Raw genomic sequence first — 25726 nt, 5'->3', positions numbered from 1 at the left:
CTTTACACCTTCCAGAATGTAACTTTGGATTGGGAACACTTGACTATTTTACTGGTTAGATTTTTGTCAACTTAGCACAAGCTACAGTTGTCTGGGAAGAGGAGACCTCAACTGAGGAATTGCCTCCATCAGATTGGCATGTAGACAAGTCTGTGGGTACATTTTCTTGATGAATGGTTAATGTGGAAGGGCCCATTCCACTGTGGGCATGACACCCTTGGGAAGGTAGTCCTGGGCTGTATAAGAAAGCAATCTGAGTGAGTCTGAGGAGCAAGTCTAGGTAAGCAGTGTTCATGTGTATCAAGGGTGATGACAGTTGTCCAGGAGATTTCTGAGTTTGTTCCCTCAATTCAAAAAATTCAGTGACCAGAAAAGACAAAAAACTAAACCACAGGGGATGGGGAGGGGGCGGCAAAGAAAAGCTTAGTATATTTAGAATATTAGAAACCTAAGACAAGTTTTATTTGACCACTGAATTATTGGCCAGGGAGAGTCACTGAATTGTTGGCCAGGGAGGGTCCAGAGCCTTTGAACAATACAAACTTTTGGCATTCCTCCTTGTTGTCCATCTGAAGTAGATGATGAAACCTTACTGCAGGTACACAACTTGATGCAAAATACAGAATTAAGCAGGGATTAAAGGTGTGTGCCACCACCACCACCACCACCACCACCACCACCACCACCACCACCACCTGGCCCCTCCTGAGATTTTTGTCTGGTTTGAATTTGTGCAGGTCATATGCATATTGTCACAGTCTCTGTGGGTTCATATGTGTATTGTCCCTATAGTGTCTGGAAGACATTGTTTTCTGGAAGTCATCCATCACCTCTGGCTTTTACTATCTTTCCACCTTTTCTTCTGTACAGATCCCTGAGACTTGTGAGGAAGGGTTTAATAAAGGCATCCTGTTTAGGGCAGATTGCTTCGAAGGTTCTCTCTCTCTGTTTTCTAGTTGTGGATGTCTGTGTTAAGTACCATATACAGCAAGAAGCAGCTTTTCTGATGAGGACTGAGTAATGCACTGATCTATGGGTATAGTAATATGTCATTAGGAGTTGTTTTATTATTATAATCCTTTAATAGAATAATCATAGTAGGTTTTCATCCAAGGACCATGACCTACCTATTATCAGGTTCTTGGTCACTTTAGCAGTGTCAAGTATGGGTTCCATCTCATGGAGTGGGTCTTAAATTCATTCAAAAAATGGTTGATTGCTCTGATAACTTTTGTGCCATGATTGTGCCAGTTTATTTTGTAGGCAGGTCAATATTACAGGTTTCAGGATTTAACTGGGTAATATTGAAGCAAAATGTAATCACTTTTATCTGATAGCATGTAGAGTATCTCCTAGAAGTATGAACACTAGTCAATGAAGACAAAACTCCTAGATGGGCACCAGCTAAATTTCTTCATGTTCAATGATATAAGTAATGATATTGTCTTTGGTCATACAGCTTTACTATTAGGTTGTGGAAAGTAACTAATAGTTTTATCTATAGCTTGTGATGTTGGGGGTTCCTGTAAGTTGTAACTCATTTTTGCCATTGGGGCATGGTTTGCTTTCTGATATAAAAAATCTAGTTGAGGCATTATATCTCCCACTATATGGTGACTCCATTTAAATTCCTTACATATATATGTATATATATATTAGGAAGCTTCTACAATACTAGGTCTCCATGTGGCTTTTCAAGAGTCCTTCAGTATTAGTTGTCTCTCCTATTTCCTCCTTTACCCTACACCTCCCCTCCCACACTCCTCACTTGCTCTTCCTCTTCTAGCTTCCCTTTTGTTGCTCTACAACACTGTATTCTATTTCCCCTTCTGTAGACAATCTACCTCTCTTCGCAATCCCTGCTCTGGTCCCTTACTTGCTACCTAGCCTTTGTGCTTATTTGCACTGAAGCACACATGGAAAACTTAAATGTTAACATCCATATGTATGAGAAGACATACAACATTGGCTGTTTGGGGTCTCAATTATTAAAATTATTTACCTTTCATTTGTATATTTTCCACCCATCATGATTTCAAAAGAGGTAGTGAAGGAGCTGACTTTTTAAATGGCTGACATCCCCCAGGAACATAAGGTAGAAATAAGTGTGATGGTAACTTGAGGAGTCTAGAGTCCATTTCATTATGTGCAAAAGTTTTGCTGTACTGACATTTAGAACTCCAAAATATTATATTCAGCATAGAACTCTTAATGATCCTCACAGCGCAGTCATTCCTCTGAATGGTGTCATTTACAACACAATTCTCAGCTTAGGAAATAAATGGAGGGGTGGGTAATGAGGCTTGTATGGTGGTGAATGAGTCAAAGTATGATTAATATTGAGTCACTTTGATGTTCTCTATTGCCTGCCTTTCTCCCTGATGCCTTTTTACCCCTTTATCTGCAGTAAGATGGCATGAGAATCAAATCTGCTAAACCAGTTTCTTGCATGAATTATTCTGTCAGGCTGCTAACAAGTATATTTCCTCAACATTAAGGGAGACTTCTCACTGCCAAGATGGCGGTCTAATTTTGATTTAATTCTGGTTGATTGCCATTTTACTCTAATAAATGAGGAGGAAAAACTGGCACTACCATCACCACTATAGATGTTACAGGTTTTCCTATGTATGTAGTTGTGTGTGTGTTCCTATGTATCTATTTAGTTGTGTGTGTGCATGGACAATCCTCCTCTTTATAAAACACAAGAGAGTAAGTCTTACTGTCTTTCTTTTTGAGTTATTCTGTTTCCAATAAAAATTCAGTTACTCTGAAACTTGTGTGTGTGAGGAAATCTAAGGAATAAACCCACAGGAATAAGCCTGGGGAAAGCAGTATTAATTTTTGCTAGACTAAAAGGCAGAGCTCATTTTTAATGAATGATTGATGTCAGAGCTAGCCAGACCAATGATATAAAGTTGTTCATATTAAAAATTATGCCTGTGGGGTTTGTAGAGATGACTCAGTGGTTAAAAGCCTGTACTGTTCTTGCAGAGGACCCGAGATAGGATCTCATAACCCATGTCAGGTCACTCACAACCACCTGTAACTCCTTCTTCAGTGACATTTGATACCTCTGGCCTCTGAGCCATGCTGCACTCACATAGTATTCTCCCTACACATAATTAAAAATGTTAAAAATAATTTTTTTTAAAAAATATGGCTCTTGTGGGAATCAAAAGGAACATCAACCATTGTTATCTCTTTGAAATGTGTCTTTTCCAGTGTATACTGCCCTAGGCCTATTTCCAGATTTTTGCTATTTCTAATTTTATATAATTTAGAAATCTCCCTTATTTCTCTTCGCCCCACTTCTGGGTAGTTTGATCCCTGGGAGCCTGTTACCTCTTCAGGGCCAAGCCTTCTTGAGAAATGGCACCAATGCATATGCATTTACTCCAACTGGATGTTCAGGATGCCTCTCTCTGTGTCATTCTCACATCCATCGTGCCAGTCCTGTAGTGTTTACCTGCAAAATGATACTTTGAAGCTGTTCACATTTACACATATTTCTTTTGTCACCCTTCAAATATAGGCCCTGAGCTTTATATCTGTGGGTCACATTCCCATATAGGGCAATGTAACTGAATGTACAGGTCCTGAAAAATTATAAACAGAAAAGGTCAATGAATTTACAATGATCAAAATTTAATTCAAAATCAAATTCTTAATGAATCTGAGATGCTTCTGGCAGCACTCAGGCAAGTTGCTTCATTTGACTTGGTTCTAAGCACACAGATGTACGCTCTGCACTGCAAAAATCCCTTGTGCTAGACAAATCCAACTGAGGTTGCTGGAAATGTCCAGGCTTGCATTTGAACATATATGGTTTGAATTACTGAATTTATACTTTTTAATGTGCAATATTTTGTCTGCATTCATAGCAACATAATGATCTAATTATAGAAAACACAGACCTTTAGTATTTTCACTATCAATCCTAAGCATGTATCACATTAGTATTTCCTTTGGACTGTATGTTGTGCTAGTTCAGTTTTGATAGCTTCAGACAAACCAGAATCACTTGGGTGGAAACCTCAGCTGATGAGTTGCCTCCTTCAGATGGGCCTGTGGACAATTTGGGGGGACATTAATGTTTGATGTGGGAAAGCCCAGTCCACTGTAGATGGTGTCCTCCCTGCGTAGGTGGGCCTGGATTGTAAAACAAAGCATAAAAGTCCACAGAAAGAAATATAAATAGCATTCCTCCATGGTCTCAGCTTTAGTTCACAACTCCCAATTCCTGTCCTGCTTGCGTTCAGCCCTGAGTCTCCTTAGTGATGGCCCATTCTCTGAGCCACATAAGTTCCTTTCTTTCCAAGTTGATTTTGGTCAGTGTTTTATCATAGCCACAGAGAAGCAAACTTGGGACATATGTTGTTAGAATGTTTAATTTTAAAAATTAGTGCTTGAGTGGCCAACTTGAGTTTCATACAAATTGTTAAATGAGTTTTGGCTTAAGGTTAGAATATTATTTTCAATAGTTTCTGAAGTGACCCATGACATCTTTCTGCCATCTTGTACTGTGTATTCATATGAAATGGCATTCTTAGTATTGATACTAATAAAATCAAAATATTGATGAACTCTGAAAACTATTGATAATGCTCTGAATCCCAAAATGTCAAATATTCAGCCAAGATTTATTTCTTTGTGCAAAAATAAATAAGCACTCTACCTCATCAGTATGCACAGTTGCTTTTGTCTTTGATAAACATTTGAATTGTTTCAAAATAAATTTCTTCATGGTTTATTAGTAAGTGTTTGATTTATATACCTATTATGTGTCTATATATTTACATGCTATTATGTCTATCTGTATACCTAAGGTTGTGTAAAAATTCCATGGCTAAAGAGGGGGACTAGGGGAAGAGTTTAAGATCTGGTCACGATTGTATCTTGCTTGAAATAGTGCAGTGTCCTTTCTGAGCCTTCCTTCCCATCTCCTTTCCCATGACATTGTCCTAGTTTATTGACTGAAATCCTTGTGATCTCTTAAAAACATAATTCACAACATAGCATTGACTATCCCCATTTCATTCTCCTCAGAGATTCAAGTTCCACCCAAAGTCTAATTCTTTCCAATGAGCTTGCAGGTCTCCGTCTAAACTAGACTTTGCTCAAGTCTGCAAATTCATCTCCAGCTGCCCCCTCTCCTGCCCAAAAGCTTCTAGCTCAAACTCAAAGGCTGTTTTAAAACCCTAATATTGGCTCCAAAATAACCAGCTCCTTCTGGTTCATATACATTCATTCTATATGGTGGCTCATCTTATCTTGAAACTTCTGCCTACGTGTTTCATTTTCATACTTGTTTTTTATTTCAGACCTGAAATACACCTCTCTCCAACCTTCTGTGTTTTGCACCTTTATTTTTTAACCTTCCAGACATTTTCTATACATGTCTCTAGTGTTCATGTTGCATTTTCTTCCTTTTCTACTATCACCTTAGCTCCAAGAAAACAGGCATCTCCTTCCACTTATTCCTGTGCAGATGGTACCTAGTACCATGTCTTCTGTGAGCCATCCAAGGAATGCCTTGGTGATTGAATGAGTGGATGAAGAACAGAAGGTTCCGACTGAGCAGATGACTAAAAGGTTTACACACCTGAAGTAGTGTTTTCTGAAAAAGGGTTGTGGGATGAAAATCTAAAGTTGTATCTGCTGTTTTTTTCTAACTGCTAAGACCTAGTGGTTTCTGCGAGGAGTTTTTATGTGTATGGGTTGGGAGTGGAAGGATAAAGTGAAATAACATAGATACTGAAACTCCTGATAGATTATCCAACTCCAGGTGATTGGCCCTCAACACAAGTATCCAGTAATGACACTAAGTGGACTTAGGTTATGTATGTGCTGCTATTATGATTATAGAAGGGGTTACGATTTGAGGGGAATGGTAGGAGACATAGGAGGAACCAATGGGGAGGAGTGGAAATTACATAAGTAAAACATCTGTATTAAGAATTTTTAATAAAGTATAAGAGCACTCCAAGTGCTCTTTTCTACATATTACTCCCACTTAGGCCTGGAATATCCATGGGGGAAGTGAAAGGATTTCCATGTTCCCCACCGTATTCACATACCTCCATCCTGCCTCTAATCTCCTTCATTCCAGAAGATGACAGCAAAGTGAAGCTGTGACAGGTCTGTGTGCAGAGTGCCACCCAGTAATTCCTATACCTTTGTTTTCTTTTAATTGACAAATATTAATTTGTGATCTACAAGGCGATATTATAATACATGAACAGACTATGAAATGGTCACATCAGAACCATTAGCATACACAACCACTCGAATAGTTACCATTGTGCCATTGTGAGAATATTTAAAATCCCCTTCTAACTGTGTTGAAATATATGATCTACTGACCTCACTATCTTCCAGAATTATGAGTAGAGTTCATTCCCCCCAAATATATTTTTATTGGCAGCAACCTTAGTTCAGTCTTTAAATCTCTTCGTGGGAGGTTGTGGCTGCGTTTTAAATGTATCAATCACTGCTGCCTGCATATACCTGCAGCGGCTGATTTTTAGGCCTAGAAATGCGGTACTGAAAAGATAACAAATATGAACTATTTGCTTCTGAAAGGAACAAACCTTCAGAGGACAGCATACTACATGATATATAGGTAGTGAGTGAAAGTTAGGAAATCACATTTATTTATCTTCTCATTTCTCTGTTCTGTTTCTCTGATATTCCAGCATTCACCCTAATAACTGGCCTCAGGTTTGATTTTATTTAATAAGAAATTTTAAGATTTCTGCTACAATATATGCTTGGGAGTGGAGGGGTCTAGTATTTGGTCAGTTTGAGAGACTTTCTAAGTGTTTGAGTTGTTTACTTTTTGAGCTTAAGGAGTTCCTCTGAAAGATGGAATGTTCCACCACCACCGCCACCGCCATCCCACTCATAAGGTCCTGTGTCTCAAAGAGCTTCCTCTAAGATGGAAGATTTCATCTGGGAGGAAATTGCTATGTAAAACTTTTTAAGCCACAGAATTACTGTCAAGTGGGAGTACTTTCCCACTTCTACTGTTACGGTGAATTTATTGTCCTTTCTCCATGTGAGTTTGAAGAATAAAAGGTTGATGTATATGAAAGAGAGGGATGGACAGAAAGCCATAGAAACAAAGAAACAGAATGACAGAATATGAATGAAGAGATGTAAACATGAATGTAATAAACAAAAGTTTGTATTCTAGGTTGGTTGTTAATGATCTTGAACATCAACTCCCCAGGACTTGCACTTCTTGGTGCTTGTATTTTCTTACATGCCAAGCAAGAATAATAGCCATATGTATTCTCCCTCCTGCTCAGCTTAGAGCATCATAAAATGAAAGGTCCTATGTAGGGCTGCTTGGAAAGCATGAAATAGTCTTTTCAGATGAAAGAGAATGTTATCCGAACACAACTTCTACCTTTGCAGATTTTTTTTTAGCATAATATTTACTTTTGGATTTTATAATTAGGATAATTATTTGAAATTGGTAAATAAAATTTAGCTTTATAATTAGAAGTTGAAGCATTTAGGGAAAATGTGGTCTCAGAAGCCAAACAGATTAATCTTTAAATCCTGACTCTGCCTGTCACTTTCTAAGTAAGCATCATTGACCATTTTGAAAATGCTCTGAATTCCACTTTAATGAACTCAGAGAACCACCATGAAGCATAAATGAGGCAAAGAATTTTGCATATTGCAAAACACAAAGTAACTATTTAATTTATATCACTAGTGGTCCAGCTACTGCGACTGTGATAGTGACTTAGGTTGTCAGTTTGGGGCTAAATTTTTCCACTTGTTTTCAGAAGCTTAGGACCCACACAGCTTTTACAACTAGTACTGAGAATTAACTTTTAATTCTGTTTTCAATTTCCCTTCAGGACAATTCAGAGTCCTTCGTGTATCAAAGCCTGATACTGAATAGTATTTGGAGAGGAAACAACCAGGTCCGTCAAAGACTTTGCTTCCTGAGACATGTCGGACAGTAGTAGAACAGGGTTAAGTTTGGCTTCAGTCAACTGAAATTAGATGACTTGAGTGAATTAACCAAGTCATTATTTTCAGCCAAGGGAAAATCTGCACACTGGAGTGTGAGGCAGGCAGGCAGAGCTAGTAGAGGATCATGTTATTTTTATGCTGTTAAATGCAAGCTCATTTAAAGGGTATGGTAATTTAGCCCAGAGACTAATTGTTTTTAAATGATTCATTTACTTGTTGATTATAGAAATCAAGGCATTACGGCAATTTAAATGACAATGTGTAGTGTGGTGAAGGTATGAGGCACTTGGCCCTAATATCATGGCATCCAACTATGTCCTGAAGTTTTCCGAAATGGTGACTAACTTAATGAGTGTTCATAGTTTGCTTGTGTTAACCATCCTGAAAACAAGTGGTTTCTAAAAGCCTTGTTATTTAGCTCATTGAAGGTTCAAAAATGTTGTGTGATGTTGAATTGCAAGTAGGCATATAAACTTAGGCCATGTGGCATGTTTTCTTTTCAATTGCCCAGTTTTGTTGTATGGGCATATGGACGTCAGTGATAGAGTTAATTCCTAATAGATGTAACTACATAGTTCTTAATATTCTTCAGTGTGATGAGTGTGGTTTTACTTGTTCTCAAGAAAAGCACTTTGTAGCACTTCTATGAAACCTAACATGCACTTTTCTGATACCAAAGAGGAAGCTTAGAGAACAAAAATTTGATCTGGGTCTTTTGGTGACTGCTGTATTTTAAGTTAGGTTTACTTCTGTGAATGACCAGATATGTGTGTCCATATTTGCACATATGAATGACTTGAATAGTTGAATGGGAGATTTTTAATATTGACTCTTTTGAAAAGTAATAAACACCTACAAAGAATGGTGATTTTCCTGTCACTAATATAAGACTCTATTATCTGCCAATAGCTAGCCTGTGATTTCAAGAGCTATTTATCATTGTTCTTAGTCAGTGACAATGAAGGGGACCCTTACTTAAAAATGGAGAATGGTTATGTTATCATCTAAGTGACATTTTAGCAAATGAATATTTTATGGGCTAACCAGATTTCCCTATTATCAATTATTATTTCTAGAATTAATTCACTCTGATTTCATAATTTATGGCAATGGAACTAAATTTTCTGTTTTAGAGCTTGAGAAAAATAGAAAAAAGTTACAACATATACATTACCAAAAAATTTAATGTTATTAGTTACCTATGAAAAACACTACTGTTGTACATTTTATACTGTTGATGCCAATGTTTTATATTAAATACTCATTTTGCATCTGAAGGCTAAAAAAGCTTTATATTTCCTATTGCATATTCTTGCTGTAAGATTGGAAAAGGGCTAGCCAAATTGGTAGATGTGAATATTCTGACCTATAGTCATTGTAGATGGGTTTTCAATTTTGAAGAAATATCAGAATTGTCCAATAGGATTAGCCAATTAAATTTTACCTTTAAAAAAGTGTCAGCTGGTCATATTAATTCTCAGCCATCTTATACCTGTAGAGTTGACCCAGGAAGACTGTGCCAGAGAAAGGATACATTCTAAACAGGATCTTAACTGAGTGGCAGCTGGAGAACTCTTTCAAGAGACTTTATTTATTTATTCTCTGATAGGTGATTGTTCAAATATATCATAGCAGATAGGTGAAGTTATCTTTCTGAAATGATTCCCAGAATTAGAACTGCCAGGAGGTCTTGAAAGGACTACATCTGGGTGAAAAGGGGTAGGATTTGAGAGTTCCTAATTGCAGAGACCGTATTCTAGGCTGCAGTGAACTTGAATTGCATTGATCATTTTTCTGATATCTGAGCCCAAAGCTGACCATTGAGGACTAAAGAGATTGATGCATTGTTTTCTTTAAATGGTTGATTATAGAAGTTTTGTGTTCAGTAATTAGATTGTTTTGGCTGTTTTCCATGCTTAGAGAGAACTTAATGGCTGCAACTATTTCGGTGCCTAGACATTCTTTCCACAATGAAGAATTAGATGAAATTCATACTCTACTGGGAAAGGCAGCATGTGGCATCATTATCATTGCCTTGGACATCACAGAGGGTACTCTGTCCTAAAAACAAGAGTGAAGACTTCAGGCCTCTGGAGATAGTTCTTCAAACCATAGAGAACATTTTATTTTGTTCTTGGCATGTGAGAATTGCTGAGAGTCCTTTAGTCAGGTGCCTATGGGAAAGGCCTAAAATGTCTGTTTAAAGCCTGGGCTTTGGATATCACTTCCTGACAAGATGAACTTGGGATTCTGTCTTAGTTAAGTGTTACTATTGCTGTGAGAAACACTATGACCAGAGCAACATGGGGAGGAAAGGGTTCATTTGGCTTACACTTCCACATCATTGTTTATTACTGAAGAAAGTCAGGACAGGAACTCAAGCAAGGCAGGAATGTGGAGGCAGGAGTCAGGCAGAGGCCACTGAGAAGTACTACTTACTGGCTAAGTCTTCATGGCTTGCTCAGCCTGCTTTCTTTTTTTTTCTCCTTTTTTATTTATTATTATGTGTTTTAATTTTACATATCAGCTATGGGTTCCCCTGTCCTCCCCCCTCCCACCCCACCCACGCCTTCCCTCCAGCTCCTCCCCTCCATTCCCATCTCCTCCAGGGCCAAGACTCCCCTGAGGATTCAATTCTACCTGGTGGATTCAGTACAGGCAGCTCCAGTCCCCTCCTTCCAGGCTGAGCAAAGTGTCCCTGTGTAAGCCCAAGGTTCCAAACAGCCAGCTCATGCACTAAGGACAGGTCCCGGTCCCACAGCCTGGGTGCCTCCCAAACAGTTCAAGCTATTCAGTTGTCTCACTTATCCAGAGGGCCTGATCCTGTTGGGGGCTCCATAGCTTTTGGTTCATAATTCATGTGTTTCTATTAGTTTGGCTATTTGTCCTTGCACTTTTCCAATCTTGGTCTCAACAATTCACACTCTTACAGTCCCTCCTCTTTCTCGACAATTGGAGTCTTGGAGCTCTACCTGGGGCCTGGCCAAGGATCTCTGCATCCACTTCAATCAGTTATGGGATGAGAGTTCCAGCACGACCGTTAGGGTGTTTGGCCATCTGATCACCAGACTAGGTCAGATCAGACTTTCTCTCCACCATTGTCAGTAGTCTACAGTGGATGTATCATTGTAGATTTCTGGGGACCTCTCTAGTACTTTGCTTCTTCCTGTTCTCATGTGGTCTTCATTTTTCATGGTCTGTTATTCCGTGTTCTCCCTTTCTGTTCTTGGTCCAGCTGGGATCTCCTGCTCCCCTAAGCTCTCTTTCCCTCAAACCTTGTCCTTCATTACTCCCACTGTCATCCAGGTTGTTCATGTAGATCTCATCCATTTCTCTGTCATTGGGTGATCCTTGGGTCTTTCCTAGGGTCTTGTTTTCTAGGTAGCCTCTCTGGAGTTGTGTAGCAGTCTAGTCATCTTTGTTTTACATCTAGTATCCTCCTATGAGTGAGTACATACCATGTTTGTCCTTCTGAGTCTGGGTTACCTCACTCAGGATGATTTTTTCTAGATCCATCCATTTGCCTGCAAACCTCATGATGTCATTGTTTTTCTCTGCTGAGTAGTACTCCATCCTCCTATGAGTGAGTACATACCATGTTTGTCCTTCTGAGTCTGGGTTACCTCACTCAGGATGATTTTTTCTAGATCCATCCATTTGCCTGCAAACCTCATGATGTCATTGTTTTTTTCTGCTGAGTAGTACTCCATTGTGTATATGTACCATATTTTCTTTATCCATTCTTCAGTTGAAGGGCATCTAGGTTGTTTCCAGGTTCTGGCTATTACAAACAAAGCTGATACTAACATAGCTGAGCAAATGCCTTTGTGGTATGATTGAGCATTCCTTGGGTATATGTCCAAGAGTGCTATAGCTGGGCCTTGGGGGAGATGGATTCCCAATTTTCTAAGGAAGCACCATATTGATTTCCAAAGTGGCTGTACAAGCTTGCATTCCCACCAGCAGTGGAGGAGAGTTCCCTTTGCTCCACATCCTCTCCAGCATAAGCTGTCTTCTGTGCTTTTGATCTTAGCCATTCTGACAGGTGTAAGGTGGTATCTCAGAGTAGTTTTGATTTGCATTTCCTGGATAATTAGGGATGTTGAGCAATTCCTTAAATGTCTTTCAGCCATTTGAACTTCCTCTGTGGAGAATTCTCTGTTTAGTTCTATAGCCCATTTCTTAATTGTACTGTTGGGCATTTTGATGTCTAATTTCTTGAGTTCTTTATATATTCTGGATATCAGCCCTCTGTCTGATGTGGGGTTTGTGAAGACCTTTACCCATTCTGTAGGCTGTCGCTTTGTCTTGTTGACCATGTCCTTTGCTCTACAAAAGCTTCTCAGTTTCAACAGGTCCCATTGATTGATTGTTTCTCTCAGTGTCTGTGCTACTGGTGTTATATTTAGAAAGTGATCTCTGGTGCCAATGCGTTTAAGACTACTTCCTACTTTCTCTTCTATCAGGTTCAGGTTGAGGTCTTTGATCCACTTGGACTTAGGTTTTGTGCACGGTGACAGATATGGATCTATTTGCAGCCTTCTACACATTGACATCCAGTTATGCCAACACCATTTGTTGAAGATGCTTTCTTTTTTCCATTGTACATTTTTGACTTCTTTGTCAAAAATTATATGTTCATAGGTGTGTGGGTTAATGTCAGGGTCTTAAATTCTATTCCATTGGTCCACATGTCGGTTTTTATGCCAGTACTAAGCTGTTTTTATTACAGTAGCTCTATAGTAGAGCTTGAGGTCTGGGATTGTGATGCCTCCAGAGGTTGTTTTATTGTACAGGATTCTTTTGGCTATCCTGGGGTTTTTGTTTTTCCATATGAATTTGAGTATTATTCTTTCCAGCTCTGTGAAGAATTGTGTTGGTAATTTAATGGGGATTGCGTTGAATCTGTAGATTGCTTTTGGTAAGAACGGCATTTTTACTATGTTAATCCTGCCTATCCATGGGCATGGGAGATTTTTCCATTTTCTGATATCTTCTTCAATTTCTTTTTTAAGGCACTTAAAGTTCTTGTCATATAGGACTTCACATGCTTAGTTAGTGTAACCCCCAAGGTATTTTATATCATTTGTGGCTATTGTAAAGGGTGATATATCTCTGATTTCCTTCTCAGCCTGTTTGTCTATTGTATACAGGAGGGCTAATGATTTTTTTGAGTTGATCTTGTATCCTGCTATGTTGCTGAAGGTGTTTATAAGCTGTATCAGTTCCTTGGTTGAATTTTTGGGGTCACTCATGTATACTATCATGTCATCTGCAAATAGGGAAAGCTTGACTTCTTCCTTTCCAATTTGTATCCCCTTCATCTCCCTATGTTGTCTTATAGCTCTGGCTAGAACTTCAAGTACTATATTGAATAAGTATGGGGAGAGGGGACAGCCTTGCCTTGTTCCTGATTTTAGTGGTATTGCTTTGAGTTTCTCTCCATTTAATTTGATGTTGGCTGTTGGCTTGCTGTAGATTGCCTTTATTATGTTTAGGTATGTTCCCTGTATTCCTGATCGCTTCAAGACCTTTATCATGAAGGGGTGTTGGATTTTGTCAAATGACTTTTCTGCATCTAGTGAGATGATCATGTGGTTTTTTTCTTTGAGTTTGTTTATATGGTGTATTATATTGACAGACTTTTGTACGTTGATCCACCCTTGCATCCCTGGGATGAAGCCTACTTGATCAAGGTGGATAATTGTTTTGATGTGGAGTCTGTTTGCCAGTACTTTATTGAGTATTTTTGCATCAATGTTCATGAGAGAGATAGGTCTGTAGTTCTCTTTCTTTGTTTGGTTTAGGAATCAGGGTAATTTTAGCCACAAAAAAAAAAAGAATTTGGTAATATTCCTTCTGCTTCTATTGTGTGGAACAATTTAAATAGTATTGGTATTAAGTCTTCTTTGAAGATGGTTTTCAGTGAAACCATCTGGTCCTGGGCTTTTTTTTTTTTTTTTTTTTTTTTTGGTTGGGAGACTTTTAATGACTGATTCTATTTCCTTAGGGGTTATTGGACTATTTAAATGTTTTATCTGGTCTTGATTTAACTTAGGTATGTGGTACCTATCCAGAAAATTATCCATTTCTTTTAGATTTTCCAGTTTTGTGTAGTAGAGGTTTTTGAAGTATGACCTGATGATTCTCTGGATTTCCTCATTGTCTGTTGTTATGTCCTTTTCATTTCTGATTTTGTTAATTTGGATGCTCTCTCTCTGTCTTTTGGTTAGTTTGGATAAGGGCTTGACTATCTTGTTGATTTTCTCAAAGAACCTGCTCTTTGTTTCATTATTTTTTTGTATTGTTCTCTTTATTTCTATCTTATTGATTTCAGCTTTCAATTTGATAATTTCCTGGCATCTGTTCTTCCTGGGAGACTTTGATTCTTCTTGTTCTAGAGCTTTCAGGTGTGCTGTTAAGTCACTGGTGTGAGATTTCTCAAACTTCTTTATGTGAGCATTTAGTGCTATGAATTTCCCTCTTAGCACTGTTTCATAGTGTCCCATAAGTTTGGGTATGTGGTGTATTCATTTTCATTGATCTCTAGGAAGTCTTTAATTTCTTTCTTTATTTCTTCCTTAACCCATTGGTGATTCATTTAAGCATTATTTAGTTTCCATGAGATTGTAGGATTCCTTTAGTTTTGTTGTTGTTGAAATCTAACTTTAAACAATGGTGGTCTGATACAACACAGGAGGTTTTTCCAATTGTTTTGTATCTGTTGAGATTTGCTTTGTGGCCAAGTATGTGGTTGATTTTAGAGAAGGTTCCATGGGGTGCTGAGAAGAAGGTATATTCTTTTTTGTTCAGGTGGAATATTCTGTAGATATCTATTAAGTCCATTTGAGTCATAATATCAGTTAAGTCCATTATTTCTCTGTTAAGTTTCAATTTGGCAGATCTGTCCAGAGGTGAAAGTGGAGTGTTGAAGTCTCCCACTATTAATGTGTGGGGTTTTATATGTGATTTAAGCTTTAGTAATGTTTGTTTTACATATGTGGGTGTCCTTGTGTTTGGGGCATAAATGTCCAGAATTGAAACTTCATCTTGGTGGATCTTTCCTGCGATTAGTATGTAATGTCCTTCATCATCTCTTTTGATTGATTTTAGTTTGAAGTCTATTTTGTTGGATATTAGGATGGCTATACCAGCTTGCTTCTTAAGACCATTTGATTGGAAAGTCTTTTCCCAGCCTTTTATTCTTAGGAGGTGTCTCTGTTTGAATTTGAGGTATGTTTCTTGTATGCAGCAGAAAGATGTGTCCTCTTTTTGTATCTATTTTGTTAGTCTGTGTCTTTTTATAGGTGATATTAAGGGATATTAACGACCAGTGATCGTTTTTTCCTGTTATTATTTTTATTATTTGGTGGTAGTGTGTGTGTACTTCTCTTTTTTTGGGTTTACTGCTGTGATGTTATATATTGCCTATGTTTTTGAGGGTGTATCTGACTTCCTTAGGTTGGAATTTTCCTTCTAGTACTTTCTGTAGGGCTGGGTTTGTGGATAGGTATTGTTTAAATCTGTTTTTTTCTTGGAATGTCTTGTTCACTCCATCTATGATGACTGAAAGTTTTGCTGAGTATATTAGTCTAGTCTGGCATCCATGGTCTCTTAGTGTCTGCATTATATCTGTCTGGGTCCTTCTGGCTTTCAAAGTCTCCATTGAGAAATCGGGTGTTATTCTGATGGGTTTGCCTTTATAAGTCACTTGGCCTTTTTCCTTTGCTGCCCTTAATATTCTTTCTTTATTCTGTATGTTTAGTTGTTTAATTATTTTGTGGTGAGGGGCATTTTTTGGGGGTCTAGTCTGTTTGGTGTTCTATAGGCTTCTTGTATCTTCATCGGCATTTCGTTCTTTAAATTGGTAAAGTTTTCTTCTATGATCTTGTTAAATATATTTTCTGTGCCTTTGAGTTGATATTCTTCTCCTTCCTCTATCGCTATTATTCGTAGGTTTGGTTTTTTCGTGGTGTCCCAAATTTCTTGGACATTTTTGGTCATGACTTTGTTGGTTTTAGTGTTTTCTTTGAGTGATGAATCTATTTCTTCTACCGTATCTTCAACACCAGAGATCCTCTCTTCCATCTCTTGCATTCTGTTGGTTATATTTGCCTCTGAAGTTCTTGTTTGTTTACTCAGAATTTCTATTTCCAGCATTCCTTCTGCTAGCGTCTTCTTCATTTTTTCTATTTCTCTCTTCAGGTCTTGGACTGTTCCCCTTGCTCTTTCCTGATTTTCTTTCAGGTACTTATTATTTTCTTTTCCTTTAATTGTCCTTTCCTCTAGTTTTTTTTTATAGCATTCTTCCCATTTTTTTTGTTTGTCTGTTCCTCCACTTTATTTTTGATTTCTTCTGTATAAGGCGCTAGCCTCTTCATGATGTTACTTATAAGCTTGTTTTCTTCTTCTTCTTCCATTCTATGATGTTCAGGTCTAGCTGTTCTAGAAGGGCTAGGTTCTGGTGATGCTGTATTGCTCTTTATTTTGTTGTATGTACTTCTGCCTTGACATCTGACCATCTCCTCATGGATTCATTCTTGGTCTTATCAGTGCACTTAGTCCAGACAGAGGTGACAGATTTAAGGAGCATCTCTCTGGTCCAGATGGAAGTGCTGGATGCATGGTAGCTGGGGGCTGGTCTCTGAGTCTTAGGAAGTCCCTGGGTCTCCTTATCTTGTCCAGATGGGAGCTCCTCTTGTCCAGATGGGAGTTCTCGGGCAGGATGGAAGCTCTGGTCCAGATGGGTGTTCCGGGGCAGATGATAGCTGGGGACTGGTCTTTGAGTTCAGGGAGTGACTGGGGTCTCCTTATTTTATCCTAATGGGAACTTTGGCAGGATGATAGCTAGGGGCTGGTCTCTGAGTCTCAGGAAGTGGCTGGGGTCTCAGGCAGATGGGTGTGGGGTCAGAGTGTGGAGATTGTATGGTCTACCTTGGAAAAGGGGGACCTTCCCACAGGGCCGCCAAATGGCCAGAAACTGGGGCCAAGTTGGGCAGGTCTTCCCAGGATGGCTGGTGCCCAGGGCTGGGTGGCCAGGGCTGGGACCTAGGTGTGGGCCTCTCTAGGTGTGACCCCAGGCACTCACTTCTGGTCCAGATGGGAGTTCCTGGTCGGATGGGAGCTGGGGGCTGGTCTTTTGTCAGCCTGCTTTCTTATAGACACAGGGGTATAAGCCTAGGAGTGGCCTCATCCACAATGAGCTTGGGCCCTCCCCACCAACCACTAATTAAGAAAATGCTACACAAGCTGGCCTACAGCCTGACCTTATGGGGGTATTTTCTCTTTTGAGGTTCTCTCCTCTCCTATGGATCTAGTTTGTGTCAAGTTGGCAGGAAACTAGCCAGACAAACTAGATCACACAGAAGCCCCAAATTTCCATCTTGCTGTGATGCAGAGATAGATTACTTGTGATGTTTTATTGACAAAGATTGTCATTTGTCAAAATCTGTGTGGAGTTACCAATGATAAGTCCTAGGTCTTCTGTTGATCTGCATTTGTTGATCTATTTGTTTGTTTGTTTGTTTCTGCAGCCTTGGAGATTAAAGCCAGGGTTTCATGGATGCTAGTATTCCAACTCTGACCTTCACTTATAGCCCAAGAAATTTGTTCCAAGCTGACACAGGTGCACATGTGAAGCCTAGAGTATTTTTCTTCAGAGACTCAAGATTTAGTGATCTCTGTCCAAAATGAAATTTGAGAAACATGTATATCTGGAATACTCTGGCACTCTGTACTGAGTACTTGGGAAATTTGCATGGTTGTCAGGGATGGTCTTGGAGTTCCTTCTTTTACCATTTCTGTATTCATATGATAGGTTAATACCACTCTATATGAGGGAAATGCCTTTGATAAAATGAATTTACTCTAGATAAAATCTCTGGTATTCAGGGAAATATTTATGAACTAATATATATGGGAGTCATATGAAGGTGCCACTAGCCTTTGTGAGGTCACAGTGATAAAGACAGTTAAGCATGCAAACTTCATGTAAAAGACAACTTTTACAACTTGTTTTAAACTCTGAAAAGAAGCAATGCATTTTGGCTTGAAAATGAAATTTCATCATACACGTGGGAATTTAAAAATAAGTCAGAACACCCAAAACCTTGTAGTGGAAGACTCTGCCTCAGAAACAGGACTTTTGAGATAAAGACATCTTGAGATTCTTAATACCTTTCCATCTATCACCATCACTTCCTGAAGTGAAAATTTCTATCATTAGTACTCACAGGATGTCAAGAATGTAAAAGCCAACCTCCTGAAGAGTCAGATCCCAGATGCCACTCACGGCCTGCGATCATTAATTAAATGGAAAATAGATTGGTTTTATTTTCCTCAAAATAGCTACTGTTTATGATTTACTTTTGAAATGACTTTTTTTTTTAAATGGAAAAATGCATGCCCATTTTAAACTTCAGAAACAAGGAAAGTATAAATGTAGAAAAATAGAAAGAAGAACATAATTCTGTCACAAAAGGCCACAAAGTCAAAATTTTGTTGATTCCTTCTTGATATTGTTTGAAGTCATAATTGGACAATTTGTTACATTCCTCATATTGCTGCTTCTGCAGTCATTGATACTATCAAATTATCCCTCACTGTTTACTGAACAGAATTTTGTATTGTCATTAGGCTTACATAGAAACCTGTTAAGTTTTTTTTTTTTTAATTCTTTTTAAAAATGGCATCTTACAGATGATAAAATGGAAATTCAGAAAAGTAAGGAACATTTTAGAGCTGGCCAGGTTATCTATCTGAAGGCCTGACTATATGTAACTTCAAAGCCTATTATTTTTATGATATTCATTACACTTATATTTACCCTAAACAATTCTGCATAATGCCTTTTCACATAAAATATCACAGCTCTCTCTATGCCTCTAATATTATGCATGAATGTATTTTAATATTTTTTAAAATGAGATTACTGTAACTACAACATCTCTCCCTTCTCTTTCTCCTGTAAACCCACAATATACCTCTCTTTGCTTCCTTCCAAATTCATTTTTAATTGCAGTACAGCCATCCATTTTCAGAGTTTTTCATAGAAATAAAGTTGTAAATATTTTTAGTTTTATGTATGTCTCTTTAATATTTAAATTCAAATCACTATGAAGCACAATGTGTGAAGATCAGGCCAGTTTGTCTCAGCCTCGATGAGAAGTCACACAGAAATGGAGGCGACAGCTGGTACTTCAGCCAGTAGTTCCTATTGCAGGCCATTTCTCTGAGAACCAGTGTGTGTTATCAGAGTCAGTGTGAACAAAGGCCAGCTTGTGTTCACATTTTAAAATTTCAAATCATTCGATATAAAATTCCAAGTGTGCTGCTTCACATGAAAGTCCTTTAATGAAAGGACTCAGCTTTCATCAAACCCAGTTTCTGACTTATACTATAATTGTTTCCCTTTCTCTTTGTTTCTTATACCCATAGTAAGTGGTGTGGAACTTCTTATCCCTCAGTGAATAAAATTATCACACTTTTTTTTTAAGTTCTGCAAACTTCTCTTATAACCACTGAATCCCAATTACAAATTTTGTTTGTATCTTTCCTACTATCTGTTTTTAATTCCAGTTCTAAATCATATACTTTTAAAATATCTTGTTTAACATAGTTTCATCTGTCTAGTTAGTCTAAATGAAGATACTCATAGAGATAATGTTTTCTACAGAAAGAAGACATTCAGATGAAAGGTCATCACATTTCTTCCAGTTGTTTCAATGAGATAATTAAGAATCCACTTCTTAAAAAATCTTCAGCTAGACTATTTCTTGAGCACCCATACCACAAATGGCATTAGTAGTAGAAATATGGTGTACAGGAAAGAGCAAATTAAAAACATAAATTCTAATAGATGATGCATGCAAAATTATGAATTTTCTTTTATAATATATAAAGAGTAAAAATTACTTCTTTTATAATTTTTAAACTTAATTTGCATCTATTCTTAGATCAAATTATAAATTTTAATTTAATATTCATCTACTGGTTTTTCCCACAAGCTTTGTAGATTAAAACATTGTGAAACAAATCGAAACTATATGCTTGTTGATCATTTACTTAATTATAGTTTGCTTGGAGGAAAACTTCTTGTTCCCTTTCTGCTGCATGATGCCTTGTGTTCATACCTTTCAAGAAGATTCATTGGTTGTGTGCCACAAAACTGCATGGCTCCACTGAGCCTCGGGAACTATGAAAGACTGGTTAGGTGTGTCAGTAATTCCTCCCTCTCTTGCCTTAGGTCAAAGGATCTTATAAAGGAGGCCATCCTTGACAATGACTTCATGAAGAACTTGGAGCTGTCACAGATCCAGGAGATTGTGGATTGTATGTACCCTGTGGAATATGGCAAAGACAGCTGCATCATCAAGGAAGGAGATGTGGGATCACTGGTGTATGTCATGGAAGGTATGGTCAGTAACCTGCTCCTCTGCCACTCATTCCTTTCCAATCTTCTCACCTTCACAAGGATTGCAATGTATTCTGGGGAACAATGCCTGTCTTCCTTCTTTCATTGGGAAACAATTTGCAAGGAGCTGAAATACTACTAGGTACTGTGGTTGTCTAATTGTATGAAGTTTTGTTGTTTAGGATATTAATCTAAGGATTCCATATGTTTTCAAAGCTGGGGAAAGTTGATAATGTGAAAACAATACTCTTTGATAACTGAATGAGACTGCACACAATTACACTCCTGAGCATGCTGACAATTTATCAGTGATAACTCAAGATAATGGAAAGTCTTTTAGGTCAGGTAATCAGTGTCTTCAACTCTACCTTAACATTTAATATGTGACTAGGTTTCCTGATATGATTATTTTGGATAAAGATGATGTTTTCAGTCACTTGCATATATATCACAGAGACAATCCAGCCCAAATGGCATATTAGCTGTCTAATTAATAAGAGGGTTTCACAAAACCTTCAGAAACTGAGATAGAAATTTTTTGATGAATAACTTAGCCATTAACTATGTAGTTATATTTTATTCCTAAGTAAATTTAATAATGATTGTTTCTAATTTGAAATTTATAATGGTGTATTTTACCTTTTTGGAAAGAATATGAGATGATTTCTGAACTGCCTGAGAAGAAAGTGAGTTCAGAAGTGCGTGTGCTATAGGTTATGTGGTTTATTAGATATGGCCAGAGCATTCATGTTGAGTGATTCCTGATTCTTACAGCCTCTTTTTAGTTTATAGGTCATTATGATAAAATGTGCACTGGGGCAAATCATACTTTTTCTGAGTTTCAACAACCCAATTTGTAAAACAGGAGATCCTCATGGCAGCATCCAGAGATGTTACTGATTACCACAACTGAAAAAGTTTGAAAAGGCTACTGGATTTAATAGGTAAAGGTTAGGAATGTTTCTCATTAAGCTAAAAGCCCAAAATAGTGGTTTTGACTCAAAATAGCATTAGTATCAACATTGATAATATCTGTGGGTTTTTCCCATTTTACATAATTATAAGAAAGTTAAATAAGATAACTTATATGAATATTTTATGTAAAGAGTAACACATAATAAAATAATAATGTCTTATTTGTTTCTATTAAGTACTTGAAAGTATACTTGAATGTTATGCGTTCCTTTGTACTTTACCTTTAAAATTTGTCTTTGTATTATTCTGGAATATTCAATTATTACATAGTAGTGTCTATCATCTTTTCTTTTAACATTTCACATTTTGTTTCCACATTATAAGCTTCTGCTCAAAGCTGAAAAGGTAAAAATATTCAGCTATGGTTTCTTCTGATAAAACCAAAGCACAGTAAGCACAAATATAAATATTATGCACTTGGTAGAGAATTGTGGGGGAAGGAATGAATTTACAGGGTAGGTATGTTGTGAGACAGTGAGCAGGCAGGATAGGAAAAAAAAGGAAGAAATTAATAGGATCCAAGTACAGATTATGAAACTAGAGCTATTCTCCTAGAAATTATTAAAGTTAGGCCCCACATTAAGTGTGTCAATGATTTGATTAGTCAGATGTCGTACTAGGAAGGTATCTATGTGGAGCACAGCTACTGTATAAAGCAAGCTGCACATTCACTTTGATTGTCTTCAAATTGTAACCATTAGCCTTCCACTGCAGCAATGAAAATTCAAAACTTGTGGCTTATGTTTTCCTTCATCTTGAATATTTCTTAAAAATTATATTTCCATAAGAACTTACAAATAGGAAAAAACCCCACATTTCTCATCTCCTTCCTTTCAAAGTGTAAGTTTTTTACTTTTAGATAAATGGTTTATTGAATATCTAGAACAGTGTCCACTATACTGAGCATGCTTACTTAAACACTTTTTATATAGAGAGCTCGTCTAATATTTAGAACAGTCATGCATAAAGTCTAAAAGTATTGTCTGGTTTTATAGAAGAGGGACTGAGCATTAATGAGGATATAATATTTCCTAGGTCAATTCTGGTAGTTAGGCAATCTTGATTCAGCACTTAAGCACTTAACTATGTGTCAAGGCTCTATAGGGATACAGAACCATCTATCTATCTATCTATCTATCTATCTATCTATCTATCTATCTATCTGTCAAATATGATAGCTATTATATATTGTTTATTTATACATATATAGATGTATGTATACATATGTTTATTTATACATATATAGATGTGTGTGTATGTGTGTGTGTGTATGTGTAGTGAGAAAGAAGTTTATCTTGAAATGGGCTTATGTGGTGATTGTCCAACATGTTCAGAGCTGCAATTGCTGAAGACTGTCTACTGTAGAATTCCCTTTCCTGTGGTGAGAGATCAGTCTTTTGTCTTTTTTAGGTCATCAGCTGATTGAGGACTTCCACTCACATTTTGTATGACATTAAGCCTAACTCAAAGTTTACTCCTAATGTTACTCTAATCTATAACATACCTTGAAAGAAGTATCTAGGATAATAATTAAGCATGTGTCTGGTATCCTTGGAAGCCAAGTGGATATGAAGAATCCATCCTATGCCAATTTGGTATTGTAGTTGGTTATTTTTTTTCTCCCAGCTCCCAAAGAAATCAAACTGAGTCTTATTATTTTTTATGAATGCTTGGCCTTAGTTTGGCTTATTTTTTGCTTGTCCCACTAGCTCTTTTAACTTAATTTAACCTGTTTCTATTAATCTACATTGCCTCAGGGCTTTTTACCATTCTTTCATTCTATGTGTCCTGCTTCCTCCCTTTCTGTCTGTCTGGCCCCTGGCATCTCCTTGGTGTCTCTTTTTTTTTCTCCCTTTCCACACTGCCCCCAGCCTAGATTCCTCCTTCTAATTATTGTCCCTGTCTGCATGTTCCACCTATATCTCCTCCCTCACTATTGACCATTCAGCTTTTTATTAGAGCAATCAGGTGCCTTAGGCAGGCAAGGTAAAACAGCAACACATCTTTATATAATTGAAAAAATACAACACATCTTTAGTTAAACAAATGTTCTGCAACATAAACAAATGCAGCACATCTTTACTTAGTTAAACAAATGTAACACATCTTGGCATAGTTAATTATTCTGCAACAAAAGTCCTTGGATGATATTCCCTTATCTTAAAGATATCCTGTAACTTAAATATTATTATGCAAAATAAACAACACTAAAATACTATGATGCAAAGTTAATACCTCATAGGTTAAGGAGAATAAAAAAAAAACAAATATTTTCTCATACATGTATATTTATGCCTAACAAAATGGGTGAGAAAATACTCATCAGAGAATATATTACTTCCTCTAAGAAAGATAAGTATACATTTTCACCACTGCCTCAATCTAATTTGAATAAATTTTATTTCTCTTCTTCTCATTGTTAGATTGACTAAATAGCATATCATCGTAATTACCCATTACAAACCCTGTTTCAATTGTCCTTTTAAAAACAAGACTTTAAGTAATATATTAATATTCAGAGTAATGGACATTGTGTTTATGCTAATGATTGTCTTTAATAAACTCAATAAAATGACCATAATCATATAAACTGATGCCAGCCTTTCTCTAAACAGAAATTAAAATCTACTCAATATAACTTTTGTTGATCATGTGCTTTTATCTTTGTCAAAATTATATAAAATTAAAAACTTTGTTATTAAAGTTTAACAGATTTTAATTGAGAAAATGTTTTATTGCATAATTAGGTTTTTTAAAGCCAATACATTCAATCTTCTCAAAGCTTACACATCAATGTTCTTGATATAGAAGAATTCTTTTCATCTGTGAACATTAATATTTATAAAGAGTATAGTATGCTACAGTAAATGAATTGGATCTGAAGGATCTCTCACAAGCTTACTATCAAGATGTTCATAAAAACACTCAATGAATTGACAAAGAAAATCAGCCCAGTTTTCATGTTTCTCTGTAGAGAAATGATTCTTTCAGGCACTTAAAATTATAACCTAGTAAAATTATCACTTTCAACTTTCATCAAGAATTGTTTGGAATAGTATAGGTTTAAAGAAAAAAACTGCCTAAGGCTCCTTTGACTTCTAAAATACATAAATGGTTTAGCATATATTGTATAGCTTATTTTCATAAAGAAATGGATTCTGACCTGATTTATAATGTACTATCTATTAATACTCACTGTCTTCTTATCATAAATGTAAATTTCAGTTTACCCTCATTTAAAATAAATTTCTGATTTAGCAATTGCAAATATAAAATATATAGTTTTTAGGAATATTATGTGATATTCAAGTAGTGGGAATTGCTAATTTTTAGTCTGCTGAAGTGTTCGATTTGTTTAGAGATGGCTTTTGCACAACCTTGTGGTTTTCCCTGTGGAAGCTGATTGCACTTTCATTTTAATCCCAATGATGCTTAGTGTATTTTGAGATTTACCTATTTAAGTTCACTGTTTCAGTGGAATCATGGCATTTTATGAGATACTTACTAATTACAATAACTTATTTAAGTGCTCCCTTGTCAGATGCTGTTTAGTCACTTGCTAATTATTACACTCTGTCTTCATAGTGAATGATGCTATGAAACCATCTAACTATCTATGCATTGGTAGATAGAAAAGCTGATGCTTGGGGAGGTTAGATCATTTGAATAAAATTATTCCATATGAAGCTGAGCCCTGGATTTCCCATACCCAAGGACTAAGTAGTGCTAACTTAAGAACAGATTAGAAATATAAGGATATGTTTTTTATGAATATCCCAATTCATAGACTCACAAAAGTTGCACATTATCAAACTACATGATAAAAAATGATATTATTGCAAGAAGGTAAAATGTCTGCCAAGGCTGAGTAGCAATGGTTCATTATGAAAGCATCTAGGACTTTTCAGATCTTCTGCCATTCAGGATCCCTGGCTAGTCTTGAACACTCATCTGTGAGCTAAACTCTCTATGGACAATCTGGAATTAATTTGTGTTTTCCTTAGTTCATCTCTTCTCACTGAAGAACTCTGTGATTTGTCTTAATTCTTAGTTCACCTTTGTGTGCTTTCTGTTTAGGATTAAACTCTTTCAACACTGGAAACCCCATTTTTTCTGTCTAAAATCAATAGCATCTATTTTATTTTCACTCATTTAAATTTTAAAAACTCTTCTCAAGAGCCACTTCTTAGCTTATATAGGCAGAAAGGACTGTTGGACTGGACCTTTGCACATTATCTTTAAGGAGTATCTGGTTATCCGTAGCTGTTCTCACAGGGTGACCTCACTTGGTTTGATGCTTTTTTGGCAAATGAACAGATGTGGGTCTGCATATACTACATGTTC

General features: G+C 36.9%; 1 protein-coding gene across 2 annotated transcripts in view; it reads left to right on the top strand.

Annotated features, from left to right (window-relative positions):
• Prkg1 (protein kinase cGMP-dependent 1) overlaps positions 1 to 25726 on the top strand; it is a 1194442-nt gene that overhangs the window by 140429 nt on the left and 1028287 nt on the right. For both annotated transcript variants that reach the window (XM_036209439.1, XM_036209436.1), the window contains exon 2: positions 20240 to 20406. In XM_036209439.1, the coding sequence (XP_036065332.1) occupies positions 20240 to 20406 (167 nt within the window). The remainder of the gene's footprint in view (positions 1 to 20239; positions 20407 to 25726) is intronic.

Source organism: Onychomys torridus, chromosome 1, assembly GCF_903995425.1.
Source record: "Onychomys torridus chromosome 1, mOncTor1.1, whole genome shotgun sequence".
Taxonomy (NCBI): domain Eukaryota; kingdom Metazoa; phylum Chordata; class Mammalia; order Rodentia; family Cricetidae; genus Onychomys; species Onychomys torridus.
The sequence above is the reverse complement of the archived record's forward strand: the minus strand, read 5'-3'. Positions and strand labels throughout refer to the sequence as shown.